This window comes from Tyto alba, unplaced genomic scaffold, assembly GCF_018691265.1.
Source record: "Tyto alba isolate M040663 unplaced genomic scaffold, T.alba_DEE_v4.0 Super-Scaffold_14, whole genome shotgun sequence".
Classification (NCBI taxonomy): Eukaryota; Metazoa; Chordata; class Aves; order Strigiformes; family Tytonidae; genus Tyto; species Tyto alba.
In genome coordinates, this window is record NW_024881276.1 from 58,515,227 (window position 1) to 58,533,809 (window position 18,583).

The following is an 18,583-nucleotide window of genomic DNA, read 5'->3' on the forward strand; positions in this document are numbered from 1 at the left end:
TGAGAAGCCATCTTAAAGAATCTCCTGATTAGGAAACTTTGGGAAGCTGAGGAATGGGGAAAAGATGATTTGCCCCAAATCCCTACAGGAATCTGTGACCCTCCTAGGAATAGCAATCCCAGCTACATAAGTATCTGTCCTGTGTCCATACTCCTGGGCAATTCAGCCACACTTCTGTTCCTTTTCTCCTCTGCTGTCCTGAATTGATTTCAGCAGTTTGTCTTCCTGTCCTTTTCCAGAAAGATTGGAGTTAATCAGTGAGCTAGTGAGTAATCAATCATTTAACGCTGCTTGCCTGAGTGGCTTTGTGGTCATAGAAGCTAAGGAAATGGCTTACCTTAGTTTGAAGGTCACTTTTTTCAGAACTTAAAGTAGATTAATTTTCCCCAAATTATACTCTGTTGAGTTATTTCTACTGCTAAAGTATTCATCACATACCAAAGCAGAAGCTTCCTAGTAGCCAGACGTAGCAGTCTGTAAGATTTCCAGTGGCTTTTGCTCATGATTACCTCAGATGTTTGGGCATGTCTGTATGATTATCAAATTCTAATACATACTACGAAGTTAGAAAATATTGTTACAATGGCACCACTGCATCATTATTATTTCTTTGCCAGAATGTAGTCATCTCTTTGCACAAGAACATGAGCTAAGATTGCCGCCTGGACTAGTTACCAGGGGTGGATACTTCCCTTTTGCGGTCCAAAAGATGAAAGCTGACATGAGTCCACCTACTCAGCAACAAGAAGGAATGACTATAAAACTTCCTACTAGTTCAAAGTTGGCACATATAGATATAAAAGTAAAAAGCATTCAGCATCCTGTGGGTTACAGTTCCTCAGGAATGTAGTATAAGATCCTTGCTTACTAGCCCAACAACAAAATAACCTTTTGGTTGTTACACAAAATTGAAGGTGCTTCAGCTGAGTTCGGGAATCTATATGAAATCTCCCAAGAGCTGCACACATTCTCCTCACCATTTCCTAGAGTCTCGGAAGAGGATGTCTCTAGTCCAATCCACTGCTGACAGCAGGATTAACTTCAGAGCTTCAGGGCCTTGCCTGGGCAAGTTATGAAGACGTCCAAGGACAGAGATTCCCCCAGCCTCTTATGGCACTTGCTTCAGTGCTGACCCACACCTTGGGAAAAAGCCCAGTTGGAAATTCCCTTATTGCAATTTGTGTCTATTGTCTCTTGTCCTGTCACTGTTCACCTTTCTGAAGAATCTTGCTCTGTGTTCTCTCTCGCTCTCCTTTAGGTATCTGAATACAGGGATTAGATCCCCCTCTTAGATTCCTCCTTTTCAAGTTGAACAAACCCAGCTTCCTCCATCTTTCATCATACGCCATCTGCACCAGTTCTCTGACCATCTCAGTGGAAGGATAGCTGTGAGTGATGTAGGACTTTCTGGTACAGAAAACACCCCCAACACATGTCAGGTAATCTTTTACCACGACACTACCTTAAATCAAGAAAGTTTTATTTATTATCTAACACAATTAAGTTTGAATAATAAAGCCCTGAGGACAGGTGAATGAAAGGATTTTGAAGATGTGTCTTCTGCTCAGCTTGATTCTGAAGTCTGAAGTCCTCACTGATGGTAAGTTGGTCAATGAGGTGCAACCATCTCAGAAGAACTTCATGAAGTGAGTAGGTAGAGAGGTGAGCTAACACAAGTTACAGCATGATAAGAGCTGGCAGCGTAGTGGATCAAAATGTGATTAGGCACTTGATTTAGGGAGTTTCAAGGAGAACTAGGTCTAAACTGAGAAGAAAGGCAAGACACACACAATAGCACATTGCACAAAAGGCAATTTGGACATTCTTTAATGCTGTTAAATATACTGAACAATACAGGAAATACATGAATCAGAAACCAGGCTCTGAACCTACTCTGGGAGCCAGGAATTTTTCTCTCATTGAAACCTCCCTGTCAGGTAGGGCATGGCTGTCTTCTCCAAGTGGGAAAAAATGGGATAGAAAAAAATGAGAGGAAGCAGAAGGAGCCTCTTTATCCAGAATAGCATCCTCCTCTTGTGCTACTAGGAGTGGAAGGAAGAGAATTTCCCTTCCCAGACACAATGACAGTGGGAGAAATAGATACATATTCTGACTCTCCACTCAGCACAGACACATTGAGTAGGCCTGTTATATACACAGAGTGAACAGGATCACAGCCAGCCTGAACATGTAACCATCATGATTAAAAAGGGTGACTGTGCTGAAAGGAGAAAGAGCTAATCCTCCCAAGATTCTGCATCCTCATGCTTGCTCATGGTATTTGTAATCCAGTCCAAATAACGCACTACCTTGGTGTAAAGACCAAAGGTACCACATCTTGGTCCCCAGGAGATCAGTCCGGCCACATAGTACCGTCTGTCATCAAGAGGATCTTGGATAGCATAGGCCCCACCACTATCCCCCTTACAGCTGTCCTTGTCACCACCAGCACAAATCATATTGTCAGTGAATCGGTAAGCACTGGAATCAGCAGAGCCCTCTGGTTTCACAGAGCGGCACTTATCCATGTCCACCACAGGAATATGGGCCTTCCAAAGATAAATAGGCAGTCTTCCTTTCTCTCTCTGGCCCCAGCCAGCAATGTAGCCCAGAGTCCCTTCTTGCAGCTCGTACTCAGGTGATTTACCAGGAAGACACAGGGGTGAGATGTTTGGGCCCATCTTCACAGGTTCCCTCAGCTTCAGTAGGGCAATATCATTATCAAAATCAGTCCTGGTTTCTATGGGCTGCTTCTTCCAGTCAGGATGGATGAATGAAGCCTCTGGGATCAGCTGCTTGGCCTCCCGGTACAGAGATTCTCTACCAACATTGATTACCCCAGCATACATGTTGGGCTTGTCATATCCCTCCAGCACATGAGCTGCAGTCATTACCCACCTCTCAGAGATGAGGACACCACCTCCTCTCGGGTAATCGAAATACACCTGCCACGGAAAGTTGCCCTTTTGTGCAAGAGTGCCTCCAAAAATCTTTGCTTTCTCTCGGATGGGATTACTAGGCACCCCACAGACTGAGGAAAAAAAAAAAAAAAGGAGGAAAAGGAAAAGGAAAAGGAAAAGGAAAAGGAAAAGGAAAAGGAAAAGGAAAAGGAAAAGGAAAAGGAAAAGGAAAAGGAAAAGGAAAAGGAAAAGGAAAAGGAAAAGGAAAAGGAAAGAAAAAAGAAAAGACGAGAAAAGAAGACAAAAAAAGACGAGACAAGACAAAGAAAAGAAAAGAAAAGAAAAAAGAAAAGAAAAGAAAAGAAAAGAAAAGAAAAGAAAAGAAAAGAAAAGAAAAGAAAAGAAAAGAAAAGAAAAGAAAAGAAAAGAAAAGAAAAGAAAAGAAAAGAAAAGAAAAGAAAAGAAAAGAAAAGAAAAGAAAAGAAAAGAAAAGAAAAGAAAAGAAAAGAAAAGAAAAGAAAAGAAAAGAAAAGAAAAGAAAAGAAAAGAAAAGAAAAGAAAAGAAAAGAAAAAAAAAGAAAAGAAAAGAAAATTAGCAGTTACAATCAGGAGGTACTTTGGTACTGCTAAAAAGCCCACAGTGCCCTCCTGCTTGGGTCTTTTAAATAATTTTTGATTCTGAGTAACCAATGTTTATATTCTATGTGATAGAGTTTGCAACTAGTATTTACAGAGAAATTCAAGAAAATTCAAGCAAAACTACTATCAACATTCAATTTAGGCTGAAAATATTCATTCTCAAATTCTTGTTCTGTAAAGCAGTTGTCACCCCACCAGTATTGGGTATGTCAAAGCTCACAACTTAATTGCATTCTGGTTAGCATTTTTCATTTGCTGAATTATGTCCTGTTGGTGAAAGGATTGTCTTAGAAAAAATATTTGCTTAAGTTCTCAGAAATATGACACTGCTCTTTACATTTTTTTTTTTTTTTTTGTGAACTCCAGATAGTCTCAGGTTAAGTGTTCAGGTTTGTCACTGATGTCTTACCATTTTTTGCTCTCCATTCTTCTAGTATGTAAAATCTTAAGCAGTGGGTTAATGGAGATCTTATCTGTGGGTTTTGTGGGCGCAGAGGTGCTCCATGCTCTTTGGGTAAAATGTTCTAGAAGGTTTTGCAGTTGAGCACTAAGGTTGAGTGCTAAGGGCGTAAATAAGGGTCATCATTCTGACATAGCTAGGAAATTGATTTCTTATCCCATTGTTTGTTTACACTGAACCCTTAGTCATATAGTCAGAGATTAAGGAACTATAGCCAGTCGGTAGCTTCCAATTTAAATGAAGCAGAGTTTGTTAAAGGTCTGTAGTTCAACCTGTTCAACCCTAACTGCCCTTACCCTTGCCCTCCTAACTGCAAAGCCAGGCTTTGACAAGTGACTTCTGATCATCTCCCAGGGTCCTGATTAGCCAGCCTCTCTGGACAACAGTTTCAGTGCTCTGGGGGAGCATCTTTCTGTTAAATACAGTCATAATTTCCTTTGTTGCAAATTGTGCCCGTTGCCTGTCACTGTTTTTCATTGCTGTGTTCCACCAAGAAGAGGCTGGCTTCATATTCTTTGTAACCTCCTCTTGGGTACTGAATTCCCTGAGCTTTATCTTACAATTTGCCTTTTGCACTGTGCACTTGTATAGTCCAAGTCACTGGCTGAACTGGCTCTTAAGAGGGTCGAATCATCTTCAACTGGATTTTGTACTTTGCCAGTTAGGATCTTTGGGTTTGGAATAGCAAACAGGCATCATGTACAACTAGCCCTAGGCATGCTGCCTCCTCTAGGAGGGTAAAATGAACAGCATGCAGAACACATAGGATTTAAAATTCTCTCTATCAGCTGGAAGTTAAGACCCCGCCATAACTACCAGCAGTCAAGAACAGTAGTACCCATGCACTTCCCTCCTCAGTGTCTCCCAAGTACACAAAGAGAGGATGGGAAGGTCCTTGATAGGGATCTTGCCTGAGCTTTCAGACATAGTAAGTAGCTGAATACTGAAGAACACATAACACCTTAAGGGTTCAGGCTATGACTTCCAGTGAGAGTAGTCAAAGATCTTTCCCTGTAGTGCTGCATCTGTAGTGTCCAGTGGACAGCTGGCCACTAGCCCCAGGAGAGGTTTGGAGAGAAGCTACAGCTCTCAGTGTAGCTTGGGAGGGACTAAAGACAGAAAGGTTTCTTTTGACCTGTCAGACTTTTTGCTACCTGCAATGAAGACAGAGATTTAAAGCACTGAACAACTTGAGAAAGTACACACTTGAAGGTGGGGAAATTGGTGCAGAAACATACACTGATACTTGAAGGGGTCCTACTATATGAGATGTCTTATTATGTTGCCCACTTTTGTTTCCAGGTATTTTCTGCTGCCTTATAGGACCTTTCTTTGGGACCCACAACTTTCAGAAATACCCCGTCTGATGTGATTCAAACAACGTAGAAAAGATCAACTGTACTTTTGGGCTTAACGGTTTAAAAACAGAGGGATGAAAGAAGTAATAGTCTTCATATGCTGCACGTCCACATACACAGCTTTTGGTAGTACCTGGGACACATTTTGGTAGGTTTGTTCCCATCTCTCCATTGACCCATTCTCCACTGGCTGAGCACTGATACACCCCTTGGAAAACACAAGAAAAAAAAGTGCCATAAGGATACAATCAAGATGAAGAGAGAGTAAGTAGGATTACTGTATAAAATGATGTATTAACCTTCACATTTCCAAGGCAAGCACACCTTGATAAACATCGCTGAGATCCCCCTAGAAGCACACAACCCCACCCGGACGCTTCTGCCCCTATTTTGGAGGGATGTCATCTAACAGATTTCCTGAGTCCCTTACTTCTCCACCAGAACTGTGTGCTAGATGTGACAAAAATCTCCATGTTTCACACACCAGGCAGACGGAGAAAGGACTTGCTAAGGCATTGAAGGTCAACAGCCCAAGTACAGACATTACCAGAGTGTGTTAAACAAAAAGGCAACACAAAACTACTGTCTGCAGCACTACAACAATAAGAATTTTTTCCCAGTCTTGACCTGATGGGATATAATCCCAGCCCCATGAGGATCCCAGTACCATTTCTTAAGCCTTCGATCAAAGAAATATGTTTGTGTAACAGAGGCAATGCTTACCATCCCCTTTGGTTTTTAGGGTATAGTAAGGTGCATCACATTGATATCGGAAAGCAGCTTTGTACAGAGGCTTATGAAGTTCGGAGACATATACAGCTTGGGCATTGTCAATAAGAATGGGATCACCACAGTTCACAGCTGTAGAGAAGAAACAAAACCGATCAAATATAATCAAAGGGGCATCCTCACCCAACAATATGATTATTCCATATGATGGGGAACCACTCAGCTCCTCTGGTCCCTGTACAATCATCAGTGCTCGCTTCCTCTGTCCCTTCAACATGTTCACATCCCAGTCCTTCAGCAGTCTCCTAATCTGGAGATACAGCGGATCTAGAGCCTAAACACCCCATTCCAGTCTGCCTCCCCCAATACAGAGATAGGTCACTTACGAACACAGCTGTAATGGGAGTTGCTCCATTCACCATTGTCCTGACAGCTGGAGTGAAAAGTCATGATGCTGTCTCGTTGCTAGGGAAAAGAACCATGAAATGTGTCTGACACAGGCACTCCAATGGAGGGTCCTCAAAAAGCTGCAGTGGCTGGAAGAAGTTTCCACTTACTACAGCTGTGGTGAAAACTTTGAATCTCCAAATATGCTTAGGACACCTGATGGGAAATGGCATCAGGAAGGTGCTGAGAAGGCCAGAGAGGATATATGGGGTTTTATGTAACTTACCGTCACAATTTCATAGCCTTCCACACAGGTCACCTTCACACTGTCCTTGAAGATATACCTGTCCTTCTTTGGGTCAAGAACAGAGTTGGGGATGACACTTGGGGGACAGGTTACAGCTTTGAAGAGACAGGTGGAAATCAGTGATTAACTGGTTCAAGATTTACTCTCCTTTCACCAACTTCTTTCTCCCCTGTGATTATTTTCCCTAGTAAACAGACATTCTCTGTTTACTCAATACCAGCAGCTGTCAACATGTTAACATGCTGCTGTACCATGAATCTGACCTGGGACAAACTCTCTCCCTAACTCAGCAGCAGAGGGAATGCTTTCCCAAGTGTTTTACTCACGATCCCCATAGTAGCGTATTTTCCAGCCTTTGTGCTGTACTGCATGGTTTGTCTGGAAGCTTATGTCAAGAATGTTGCTCCTGGTTTTGATTTCAGGAGGACCTGGGAATTTGCTGCCACAGTAGGGACCAAAATGCTGCTTTCCAGAGACAATCTGGGAAAATATCAAACAAGAAGAAATGAGAAATACCAAATGTCCTCAGAGAGATATTAAAATATATATTCAATTCAAATGTATTCCCAAGAACTTCAAAAGGCAACATAGTTGAAAATAAAGTTAAGCAGTCAGGGGGTCTTCTGAATATGAGATTAAGGGAGATCCAGAGCAGCCTGACTCCCTTTCCAAGCCCCACACTTACTGTTAAGCTGTCATGGCAACTCCCTTCCGAGTTGGCAGGTTCCACGTCGAAGTCCCCACTGCGTATGGCCAATGTCACAAAGTAGCCTGGCCTAAGAGCCACTCGGTACTCACACTGTGAGTTCTCTGGGTACTGGTTGGGATAGTTGGGGCTGGTAATCTCCCCTGTTGGCTCAGTGAAGACATTTCCACTGCAGTTCACTGGGATTAAGGAAGGAACACAGATAGGATTCATAAAGGAAATGGTCTATGTATGAAGATGACAAACTTTCCCTCTTCTACTACATCTCCAGTCTCCCCAGTCACCTGCATTAACCATGTCACAACATTGTACCCTTTCAAGAAACTGAAACCATGGCCACTCTCTATCCAACTAGTCAGATTTTAACATCTAGGGACCTGCCTTTTTACTTTCCACCTGCAATTCAGGCCCCCTTCTCTCATGTTCAGGTCCCCATACTATACTCCCTTCAACATGCACTTTGCAATTTTTTGATTCAAGTCAAGCAGCCCCTTGGCCATTGTTGTGTCTTTACTGAACTGCCATGTTTTGCCAGAGATTAAAAGATTCACAGATAGCAGTATGCTAAGAAGGGTTTCCATCAGTCTTTGAAGAATGTCATTTAGTATTTCCTTAATTCTCTTGACACAAAAAAAGAAGAATGTTAACAATATGTTAATAGAAATTCCCCAAATCATGGTCTACTGCCAATTCAGATTTGCACTGGGATGTGGTTTTCCCCCAAAATATACCTGTCACAACTGGTTGAGAAAGTTGATAGAGAAGGTCTTCCATGTACAGTACCTCACGTGGCCTAAATTAACTCTTGCTTTTGACCATACCTCATGTAGATCTCTTACCTCCACATGTTCTCTTATCCTCATAGAGGAAAAAATCTGGTGGGCAGGTACAGAAGTAACCTCCGATATAATTATTACAGTAATGACTGCAAGGTTCATCCACAAAATCCATGCACTCATCCAAGTCTGCAAGTGTGAAAAGATAAAACAGCCAAGATTAGGAGAGGGCCCTAAGGGCAGGAAGAAGATGAGAAAGTGAAGCATGCACTGGTGGACAACAAGGAAAAGGTGTATCTAGGACAGCATTTATACTGGCCATGTTGGAAAGCAGTCCTGTGTGCTGGGATCTCTTTTAAAGAAGGCATTCTTGTAAGGAAAATTCTTCTGTCAGCTTTCCTCCCACCTTAGCGTGGACACTGCAGAGATTCAGGGGAGGCTGTTTTAATCTTACCCACTGCAACATAGTAGGCTGCAAAACCAGTGAAATGCTCCTCGTTGGAAAAGTCTGATTGGAAGCTCACGTTGAGGGTGTTATAAGGGACATGAAATTCCTCCACAATAAAGGAGCCAGGGGCACGAGGTTTCTTCTGCCCACAAAGCACGCCTTCAACATGGCCACCAGAGAGGATCTGCAGAAGAATGCAGAGAGGTCTTAGCTCATTACTGGAATGTGTGTAATTACCAACACTTGAGTCTTTCAGCTTATGGGTGGCTAGCCAAAGGCTCCTAAATTGTATGCATTTCTCACAATTTCAGGTAGATCTCCCAGGGCACAGCTATGTCACACAGCTAGCAGGAAAGACCAATGCTGCTGTGTCATCCATTGAGATGGCCAAGGGTAGAAGACAGCCAGCCAAGATACAGCTGAATGGAGCTCCTAGACAACCAGTTTCATGACATTTGTAAGACACTTGAGGAGTGTCCCAGCCTCCTGACTTCCCAGCTGTGAAATACCTGTCTTAATTTCTCAGATACAAATTAATCCAGAAAATTCTCTGTTAATATCCATTTCTCAGGCCCACTTGTACAAAAAATCAACACCATGGTTCAAAATGGCAAAAAACAATCACTGACAGACTGCAGAGCAGTCTAACACATTCATTAGTTTATTACAGCTCCCAGCAGAGCACATCCATCCTACTGTCCCAGCTTGGTCCTTCTCCAAGGGCTCCTGGTACTGCACCTGATCTTATTGCCCCTTTTCACACATGGCTATTGCAAGATATGATGGTCTTGTTTCTGTCTGTGTGGAAATGCTTGATCTTTTGTTCCTTGTGGGACATGGAGTAGAGCTAGTGGGTCCCTAAGTTTTAAGAAATCTGTGGTGCATAGATCATAGAAAACTGTGGTGCAATGGACCACGGCACTTTATCTGAGTGCTCACTATCCATACACAGATCTCTTGCCTGTTTTTAACCTCCATAATTTCCAATCAAATTCTGATTGGATAAATCATCCATGTCCACTCATGGATTAATCTGAATAATTTCAGGGACAGAAAAGCAATGCCCTAAGAAAATAGTCCTTTTACACCTACAGCTCACTGTCTAGGAATATGTTTTGCAATACGGAGGTGTGAGTGATGGCTAAGAAGGCTTCTCCTATGAATGCAGGGAAAACATGAGGAGGGGGCATAGATGGGACACTCAGTTGGCAGACAATGCTCATGTGGTTATGAAGCAAACTCAAATCAATTTAGTGACTGCTAGTGCAGACACACTCAGTCATTTGGGCTTCTTGGAGCTCAGGACAGGAAGGATGTGTCTATCTCCTCTTCCAGCTCTGAGCTTTGCTGTTCTGTGCTCTAATCTGCATTCTTATCTTTTTCTCACTTGAGGACGGGGACAGTACCTTCACAAAGTCATATTCGCAGTTCTGTGATGGTTCAAGATCCACATGTGTGAAATAAAGACGAATGCCATATCCCAAAGGGACCTGGATTTTCCAAGATTCCTGCACATCATTGGGATACACCTGAGGATAATTGGGTGACAAGATCTCACCATACATGGAGGCTGCATCAGCCCAGACAGGGAGACAGAAGATCAGGTACCTGAGAAAAGAGGGAGGAAGATGACATTGCAGTAGTCTCCTCTGTCCACATACGCACACAGTCCCTAGTGAAAAGGCTAGTCTTTGGCTGTACACAGCATGCAGCATAGCTCCTGGTTTTGAAGTTTTAATGACCAATGCTGTGGCTGTATGGGGCTTGTTTTTCTCCTGTAGCCTTTCACACAGAATGAGTACAACCTCAGTAGACACTCTCTGCTACTCTCCAGCTCTATAGGAGCTGGTAATGCTGCAGGAGTTGAACACAAGTGCCTTAGGTACTATTCGTTACTTCACTGCCTTGTTCTGGAGGCTACTTGGGCTATAGATAGATTCAAATTTAAGAATCAGTACAGTACTACAGGAAAACCACCTAATTTACAAAATGAAATTATTAGTAGACCTGAGTTCCCCTTGGAGATTCAATAACTCACCACATCTGGAAAAAGCAGATCTTCCTTTCTGAAAACTTTCAGGAATTGGACTTTGGAGTTATGGTCTGGGACAAAAAACAGTGTGATTGATTAATGTTGCCTGTGCTTCTGAGCATCTGCTAGGCAGGTCAAAGACCCTAAAACCCCAGCATGTGGAGAATACATCAATGTTTTGCTTCAAAAGCAAGTTTGTATCTCTGTTCCTTCCTGCACACAGCAACCCCAAGCATGAAGAAGGAATACTAGGCTCCATACTGAGAAAAATGGAGAGATGATCTCTATCGTGGCACTCACTGGTACTCATGTTCTCCCTTTATGACCACCAGTGTCTCCAACCACCATGCTGGTGCACAGCAAATTAAGACAGAAAGCACCTCCCCCCGGGGTACCCAATCCATTCTTCCCAGTACCTCAGAAATTATGCTCAGACCCTGGGGCTGGGGAGAAGCTTGTCCTGACTCTTCTAGCTGTCAGACAGCAATGCTCAGGAATAGTTCCCTTCCTCATTTCTAACGCTTGCAATATTTACCTTCTCTCCCTAGATCGTGTCTGGTCTTCTTCTCTCTTCCCTTCTCTTTTCTCTCTTTCTCTTTTCCCTTCCTGTGCACACTCTCCTCCAAATGTACCCAAGGCTGGGGGCTGGGGAAGAGAGCCCTAATTCGCAATATGGCAGCACCCTCTATCTGTGGGATGCGGCTTCCCAGTTTTGCTGCTCGGGTGACATGCTCGGCTTGCCGGCTCTCGGCAGGACGGGGAATTTCCAGAACAAGTTGCACAATCCTGTTGGCTCAGGCTGCGCGGGGAAGCACACAGATCTGGTGTGTATTAGGCATTTTCGGGAAATCAGATGACTTTTGGGAAAAGGGAGGGGAACAGAGTTTTCGGCTGCCTCCCCTCTCCTCCTCTTCCCCCTCCCTTTTAAAAGTTAGGAACAAAATCCAAAGGGTGTAAAAAAGGGGGAGTCCATGTGAGAACTGGCCCAGTGCTTTTGCATGGAAAAAAAATTATCATCCTGTCCAGAGATCACTTTGCCAGAGTCCACTCTGCTACTGCAACCTGGTGGCCACAGGGCTGCTGCTGCTGCTGCTCCTCATCTGATGCTTCAGAGATCCCTTGTTAGCAGAAAAAAAAAAAAAGGAAAAGATAGTGGCCTGTTCAATGTTGTGCCTCTCTGAGGCTACCAGCGGGAGTCAGAGTGCATTGTTTGGCTGGGTTTTGTTATGGGAGCATTCCCCTAAGTAAGAACTTGACTAAGAACCCGTAACTACCTCTTTATTTACCAAGTGAACTTCATGTAAGAGCAACTGTTCGTCAGACTTAGCTGTGGAGCAAGTTAGATCTTGCTCCTTTCCTTACGGAAGGCAGTTTCAACACTAATGCCAGGTAGGGCCCTTAATCCATCCAGTGCCCGCAAGCCAAGAGCAAAATACCACCGTAGAAGCTAGGAGACCTGTCACTAACACTCTAGAAAACCCCTCCTCCTCACAAACCTGATATGCTGGGGCTGGACTACAAATGAAAATGTAAAACTCCATTACAACCTCTACCATTTACAATCAGCACATCACACTCCAGAGCTTGTTTTAGCCAGGAAAAAATTATTCAAGTTTCAACAGGCCATAGGCAAAGTGTATTAGCAAAGCCCAGCTGAAACACTCCTTTACATTGTCAAGGAAGAGAAACACCTACACATGAATCGTAACTGACTTCCTTGTAGTCAGGATAAAGGCTTTACTTGAAGAACGTGCCTAGTCTGTTTACTTTGTCAAATTGAGAATGGATAGAGAAAGAAAACAGCATGTCATCTCACTTCTGATGTCTCTTGGGAGCACAGCTTAATGTTTCTAACCGGAATTTTGAGAACCTGGAAAACAGTGATGAATGATACACAGCAAATCATGGGGAAATGTTTTTTCCTCTGAACTGGGCAAAGTAAAGGCCCTGACAGTGACTCTTCAAGACACAGTCATATTTTAAAATGGTCATGGCAGAAGTAAAATGAGTGTGGGCAGATATATTATGCATGACGTTTCATTGCAAGGGAATTGTGTATTTTCATATAAACCTGACTCGACTTGTCTGTAGCAACAGTAGATTAATTTGTGTGTGAATATTAATAATTCTTTAGAAGACATATACCAATTGATTAAGAAAAAGATCGCTGAAGTGAGTTAAATAAAAACATAGTTGCATTTTATCTGGGCACATATCTGCATAATGCTAACTATTTATGCAGGAGACCAGTGGTATTGATGTATATGTTTACATTGAATACACATACAGCATTTGATTGCATTTGCCTAGGCCTGTATTGTTTTTACAATTCATAAGATAAACCAGCTAGGTAATATATTTCACAACTCACTGACACTATGTCAGATATTATACTAAAATAATAATTTAAAAGAGGCAAAATCATGCCATTAAGGTTAATAAATTATAACATTAAGTTTGCCAATGCAATATAATTCTGCTCAGAGCCATATTAATTCTCTTAAATTCCTAAATTACATGACCACATACTACTTCTCCCAAATTGCATAAGACACAATATTTTCTTAAGATGACTCAGAGCTGCATAGCTGTAACCTTTCTGTCAGATGTTATGAAGAACAGTAGTGTTATGGTTTTTCATGACACTATGGTAATTTTCATGGAATTACCATCTAAAACAGGCTTGGCTGGCTTGTCTTCCCCCAGGAATTTGGAAAAAAAAACCCAAACACTTTTCCCAAGTTCTTAAGAAAAGCCACACTTTCCCATCTGGCAACACTGAGTCTTTGCATAAAACAAAGGGAGTAAATATCAAAAGAGAAAACATAACAGTTACTAGGTTGAAATCCATCAGCAGGTAGTCAAGGCTATGTAAGTAGCAAACAAAATATCCTTGATCTATCAAGACCTTGGCAGTAATTTGCCTGTTTCCTATTCTGCCAATAAGAGGATTCAGTGGTTTTCTTGCAGGCCAGTTGTGTTGCCAGTGGTTAAACTCAGAGCCTTGGGTAAGCCCCAGGAAAACCTGTGTGCTGGCTCAGAACTTAGTATAACCCACTGATTTCCACCTATGCATTCTGTATCAGGGAGCTGTTCACAAGTGTTTACCTCTTTTGTTACACCCAGCACTGAGTCTCAATGCAAAGCTCCTAGAGCCTCTCGGTAAAACCGGGGACTTGGGACCATTCTGCCCTGTGCACTGTACCACACCATGATGCCTATTGTCTTCTGGACTCCCTTCCCCCTACAACCCTGGGGTGCACCACCTTTCCTACAAAACAGAAGCCCTATAGTCTTGTTTACACCCAAGGCCTTTTCCCTGTGGTTGAGGGGCTCTGCCTCACAGCTAGAGGTGTTTCACCAGGGGGTAACTGGCATGGGTTCTGCTATGACCGTCCTAGGGATGTCTGTCCTCACTGCACGCGTGGCTTCACCACCGCTGAAACAGTGGCTGAAGAGGAACGGTTTAGAGTTTCATCTGTTAGAGGTAAACATTCCTGAATACTCCGGCTTACTTTAAACCACAAGGCTGTAAACTGCAGCGGCTGAGCAGCTGATGTGAGAGGAAATGTGAGATTTCTGCAGCAGGACCAGTAACTTCCAGGAGATGGCTAGCCGGGGGCGAGCAGAAGCGACAGGACACTCGAGCTTTCTCAGACACACCAGCTGGTCCCACCGGCCAGGGCAGAGCTGCCACACCTCGAGGGACAAGCACGGCTCTGCCACTCCACCAGCGCCCCAGGGACGGGCGAGGGTCTCCCGCTTGCTCCCCCCTCAGCCCTCCCGGAGGCAAAGTGGCAGTTGCCGGGGAGGCGTGCATGCGTGGGGCTGTGATGCCTGACCACCCCCCAAGGGGACACCACGTTGTGTCCGAGCTTGCCCACCGTCAACTCAACGGGGGTCACGAAATGCAACTCCCTAATTTCGTGAAGGTGGAGCGGGGAACCGAGCTGGTGATGTCTGAAAAACAAGCTCTGACATCATACTTATTTGTGCAATAATGTACACACCGAAAAAGTTAATTGTTTTCAAGTATACCATTCCCTCCCCATCTCCAGTGTCCACTGAGTCCCAGTTTCTCCACCTCTCTGGTCTGTAATTCACCCATTCATGACTTTTTTTTTTCCCTACTGGCTTCAAGGCCTCCTATTCATCCTTCTAATGAAAACTTATTTTCATGTGTTCCCCTGCAGTCACCCTCCTCTCTCTGTACCCCATCTCTTGCTAGTGGTTATTTCCTTCCCCACCCTCTCTGTGCTCTTCCCTTGACCCAGTGATTCCCAGGTGCAGACTGCAGTCAGATTTAATTTTATTTGGACTCTTGCTTTTCCAGTATCTTCCTCCTTGTCAGTGTTCAGCCCTAAATTGTAGTCCCACCCACTCTTCAGATAGTCACCTTGCCCCCAGTAGCCTGCTCTTCTCCCACAGCCATTTCAATCAGGATAGGCTCCTGCGCTTGTCTGGGAGAAGAGGCACTGGTAAGGCAGGGCACAACATTCCTGTTTTCAGTTCATCAGTGCAGAAGAAATGGTCCTGTAATGAAAGTCCTGCAAGACCTCTTGAAGAACCATCTGGGGTCTTGTGCAGCTGTGGTCTGTGGGAAAGCTGCATGAACCACGTGAACACGGTCAATAAAAATGACTTTGCAGAAGCTTCAGCAGCTACATTCCCACATTGCCACACTGAGCTCCTGTGAACTTCAAGTTTTACACTAATACCTATGTAGTGTCGTGAAACCACAGTATAGCATCAGGACAGTAAATAAAGATTTTTTGTTTCACCCCCTCCTCCCAAGCATAGCACTGCCCTGATTATTAATAAAATAATAATAATGAAAAATAATGGTACTCATCATGATCTCAGTGTCAAAAATAGCTACTGTGCTCTGACTTGAAGGGGCTATCTAGCATTTAATCTGAACGGGTCAAACATAGCAACATTTCAAGCAATTGAAAACAGAATCTCACTATGGAAACTGTTAGGCAATCTCAGGAGCATATGCGGCTTCTGAAACCCTTCTCTGACAATAGTAAATGACAGAATTAAATAAGTCTAAAAGTTCATATGCACTCTGTTTCACTATACATGTAGATAACTGACCACAAGTGTATTTAAATACTACAGCATTTTAAAAACTTATTTTAGAAACAGTGGACATTTCAAATAAGTTACTCTTTGCACAAAAGTCATGTGTCATGGATTTGTTTCCTGAGCTATTCCAGAACACAAAGGACCTAGACCAGAATTTTGTCCAACCCAGCATATAGCCTCCAACTCTCCCTTTTTCTGCAGTCTCAGGTCAGAGTTGAGGGTGGACTGCTGGAAGTCTATGGGAGGACATGATTTGAGAGAGTCTGTGGCCCAAAGCCATTTTTACTGCTACAAACGTGTCCTCCAAAACCAGATGGAGCACTTTGCCTTTTCAAAAGCAGAAGGAGTCTGCGTCTGCCCTCTCCTGGGGCAGGAGATGTACTGGCACATGTGGAAAGTGAAGTCCAACGCTGTAAGCCCTCATGACAAGCCCAGCAGAGTACCAGTGGCCACAACAACAGTGGTGTGGTTGGTGCCAGGTTACAGTCTGACACTCAAAGTAAGGCCACTGCCTGCAGAATCTAAGTAATCCTCCAGGAATGATCTAAATTTTTATAGAAGGGGATGAAAAATGAGAATGAGGGAAGGGGAAGCCAGATGTGGAGGTTTAAGGAAGGAGGCAAGCACATAGTGGTATTTCCCTGGTATATCCTCCCATTTTTTGCTATCTAAAGCGTACAGACTTACTGAGCCAGAAGTTTTACCAGGATCTTACTGTTTATATGTCCCCAGTGGATCTTTCTTACATTAATGTTCTTATCACTTTTTAACTCGTTCATGGAATTTTAATAAATTGATAACAATGATTTCCTGTCAGACAACAGCATAGTTGAGCAGGATAGAGACTTTAAGAAGTTATAACCCCAGAAGTGTTAAACCTGTGGGATAATTTAATTGTATCAAACATGGGAGACAAGCTTGATTATGGAGTGGATTCCTTCAGCTGTGATGCTAACGGGCCTCTGTCTCCAATCTGATTCTGCATTTTCATGAAACTTCTACAAACATAGAAGTTTGAGATGCCTATTCCTTGTCAAACATGAGTGGGAGAGGGACAGAAAGTCAGCATGCTCACATAGGCCTCATTTGCTTAGGAAAATGGCCTAAACACCATAAACACTCAATCAAACATGGAAATGAGAGATTGATATTCAGTCTGTCCATGGACTTTGCAAAAAGTTTGGCAGTGACCAGTTAGGGTGAACAAATACAGTAATCTATTTGTAAAGTCTAACCTGATGGAGTCAGCTCTCCAGAAAGGTTTTTAAACCCCTACTAACCATCCTGGCCTGCCACTCCACACCTTACATTGCCTTCTAGACGTCAAGGCCAAGATATCTGCTTCTTCACGCACTTCCTTACAGCACTGAATAATCATTTAAATTTTTCTTACCTTCTGTGAGCCTTGGGGCCCTGTCCAGGCATGTTCTGAACATCTTCCTAGCCTCTCTAAGCACTTGTTCCCATGGTGAACCACCCTTCAGTCCAATTGGAATTTCCTTTGTGGCAGCTCGAGAGGATTGCTTCTTGCTGTTTCACTATGGACCTCTGAAGCGACTGTCTCAGTTCTTCTTTAGCCCCATGTTAAGCCACATGTTATGTCAGGTGCATTTGTTTTTCCAAACTTTGTGAGGTTTCTGTCAAACCATTCCTTCATTCTTTTCATTCCTTATCTATTCTCTCTGCACTCCCTTCATCTTCTGTTGCACTGCCCAATGTGTAGCTAAACTGCTCTTTCAGGACTGTTTCCTCTTGCCTCTCTGGATCTATGATATCTATCATAGAATACCACAATAGAAGGGACCTCAAAGATCATCTGGTCTAACCTTTCTTGACAAAAACACAGTCTAGACAAGATGGCCCAGCACTCTATCCATCTGAACCTTAAAAGTGTTCAATGTTGGGGAATCCACCGCTCTCCTGGGAAGATTATTCCAATGAATGATTGTTCTCATTGTTAAAAATTTTCTTCTTGTATCCAACTGGAATGTCCCCAGGAGTAACTTGTACCCATTACTTCTTGTCTTTTCCATGTGACTCCTTGTAAAAAGGCGGTCTCCATCTTCTTTGTAGCCACCCTTTAAATACTGGAACATGGTGATAAGGTCTCCCCTCAGCCTTCTTTTCTCAAGGCTGAACAAAACCAGTTCTCTCAGCCTTTCCTCATACAGCATCAAACATGGGAAGATGCCATGTGGTCCAAAGCCATTTTCGCTGCTACAAATGTGGCCTCCAACACCAGACAAAGCACTACGGATCTGTGCCTTTGTCACTATGGGGCAGGGAAAGGACGACAAGAAAAACCACCAAGGCCTGTTCTCAGTGATGAGCCCACCCCACAACCGCACCATAACCTCACGGTTAGAGCCACACCTATGGTGGAGTAATCTTATGTGCCAGAACAGGCTGGGGGACAACAGCTAAGGAGCAGCTTTGCAGAAAAGGTCCTGGGGATCCTGCCACACCAGCCCATGATGCACCCTTGTAGCAGTGAAAGCTAACGGCACATTGGGTGGCATGAATGACAGCATAGTTAACAGGTGGAGAGGAGTGATTATTTCCCTCTGTATGGCGCAGATAAAGTTGTATTTGGTACATTGTGTACATTATGGGCTTCCCAGTGCAAGAGAAGAGTGAACAAACTGGAAAGAGCCCAGTGGAGGACCACTGGATAGGTGACTAGAGCATTGATACTGAGGAATCCAGATTTGTTTATCCTGGAAGAGAGAAGGGCAAGGGGAGGTAAGGTT

The 18,583-nt window shown here is 43.4% G+C and overlaps 1 protein-coding gene across 1 annotated transcript; it reads right to left on the reverse strand.

Moving 5' to 3' along the window:
* Positions 1-1,810: 1,810 nt before the first annotated feature.
* On the reverse strand, positions 1,811-11,480 carry C1S (complement C1s). The gene is made up of 12 exons (XM_032995608.2): positions 11,278-11,480; positions 10,749-10,813; positions 10,117-10,318; positions 8,717-8,894; positions 8,326-8,451; positions 7,466-7,665; positions 7,107-7,260; positions 6,760-6,875; positions 6,473-6,551; positions 6,081-6,218; positions 5,491-5,565; positions 1,811-3,031 (listed from the first exon to the last, which is right to left on the reverse strand). The coding sequence occupies exons 2-12, from the start codon at positions 10,751-10,753 to the stop codon at positions 2,238-2,240; spliced, it is 2,067 nt and encodes a 688-aa protein (XP_032851499.2). The 5' UTR covers positions 10,754-10,813; positions 11,278-11,480; the 3' UTR covers positions 1,811-2,237.
* Positions 11,481-18,583: the final 7,103 nt, after the last annotated feature.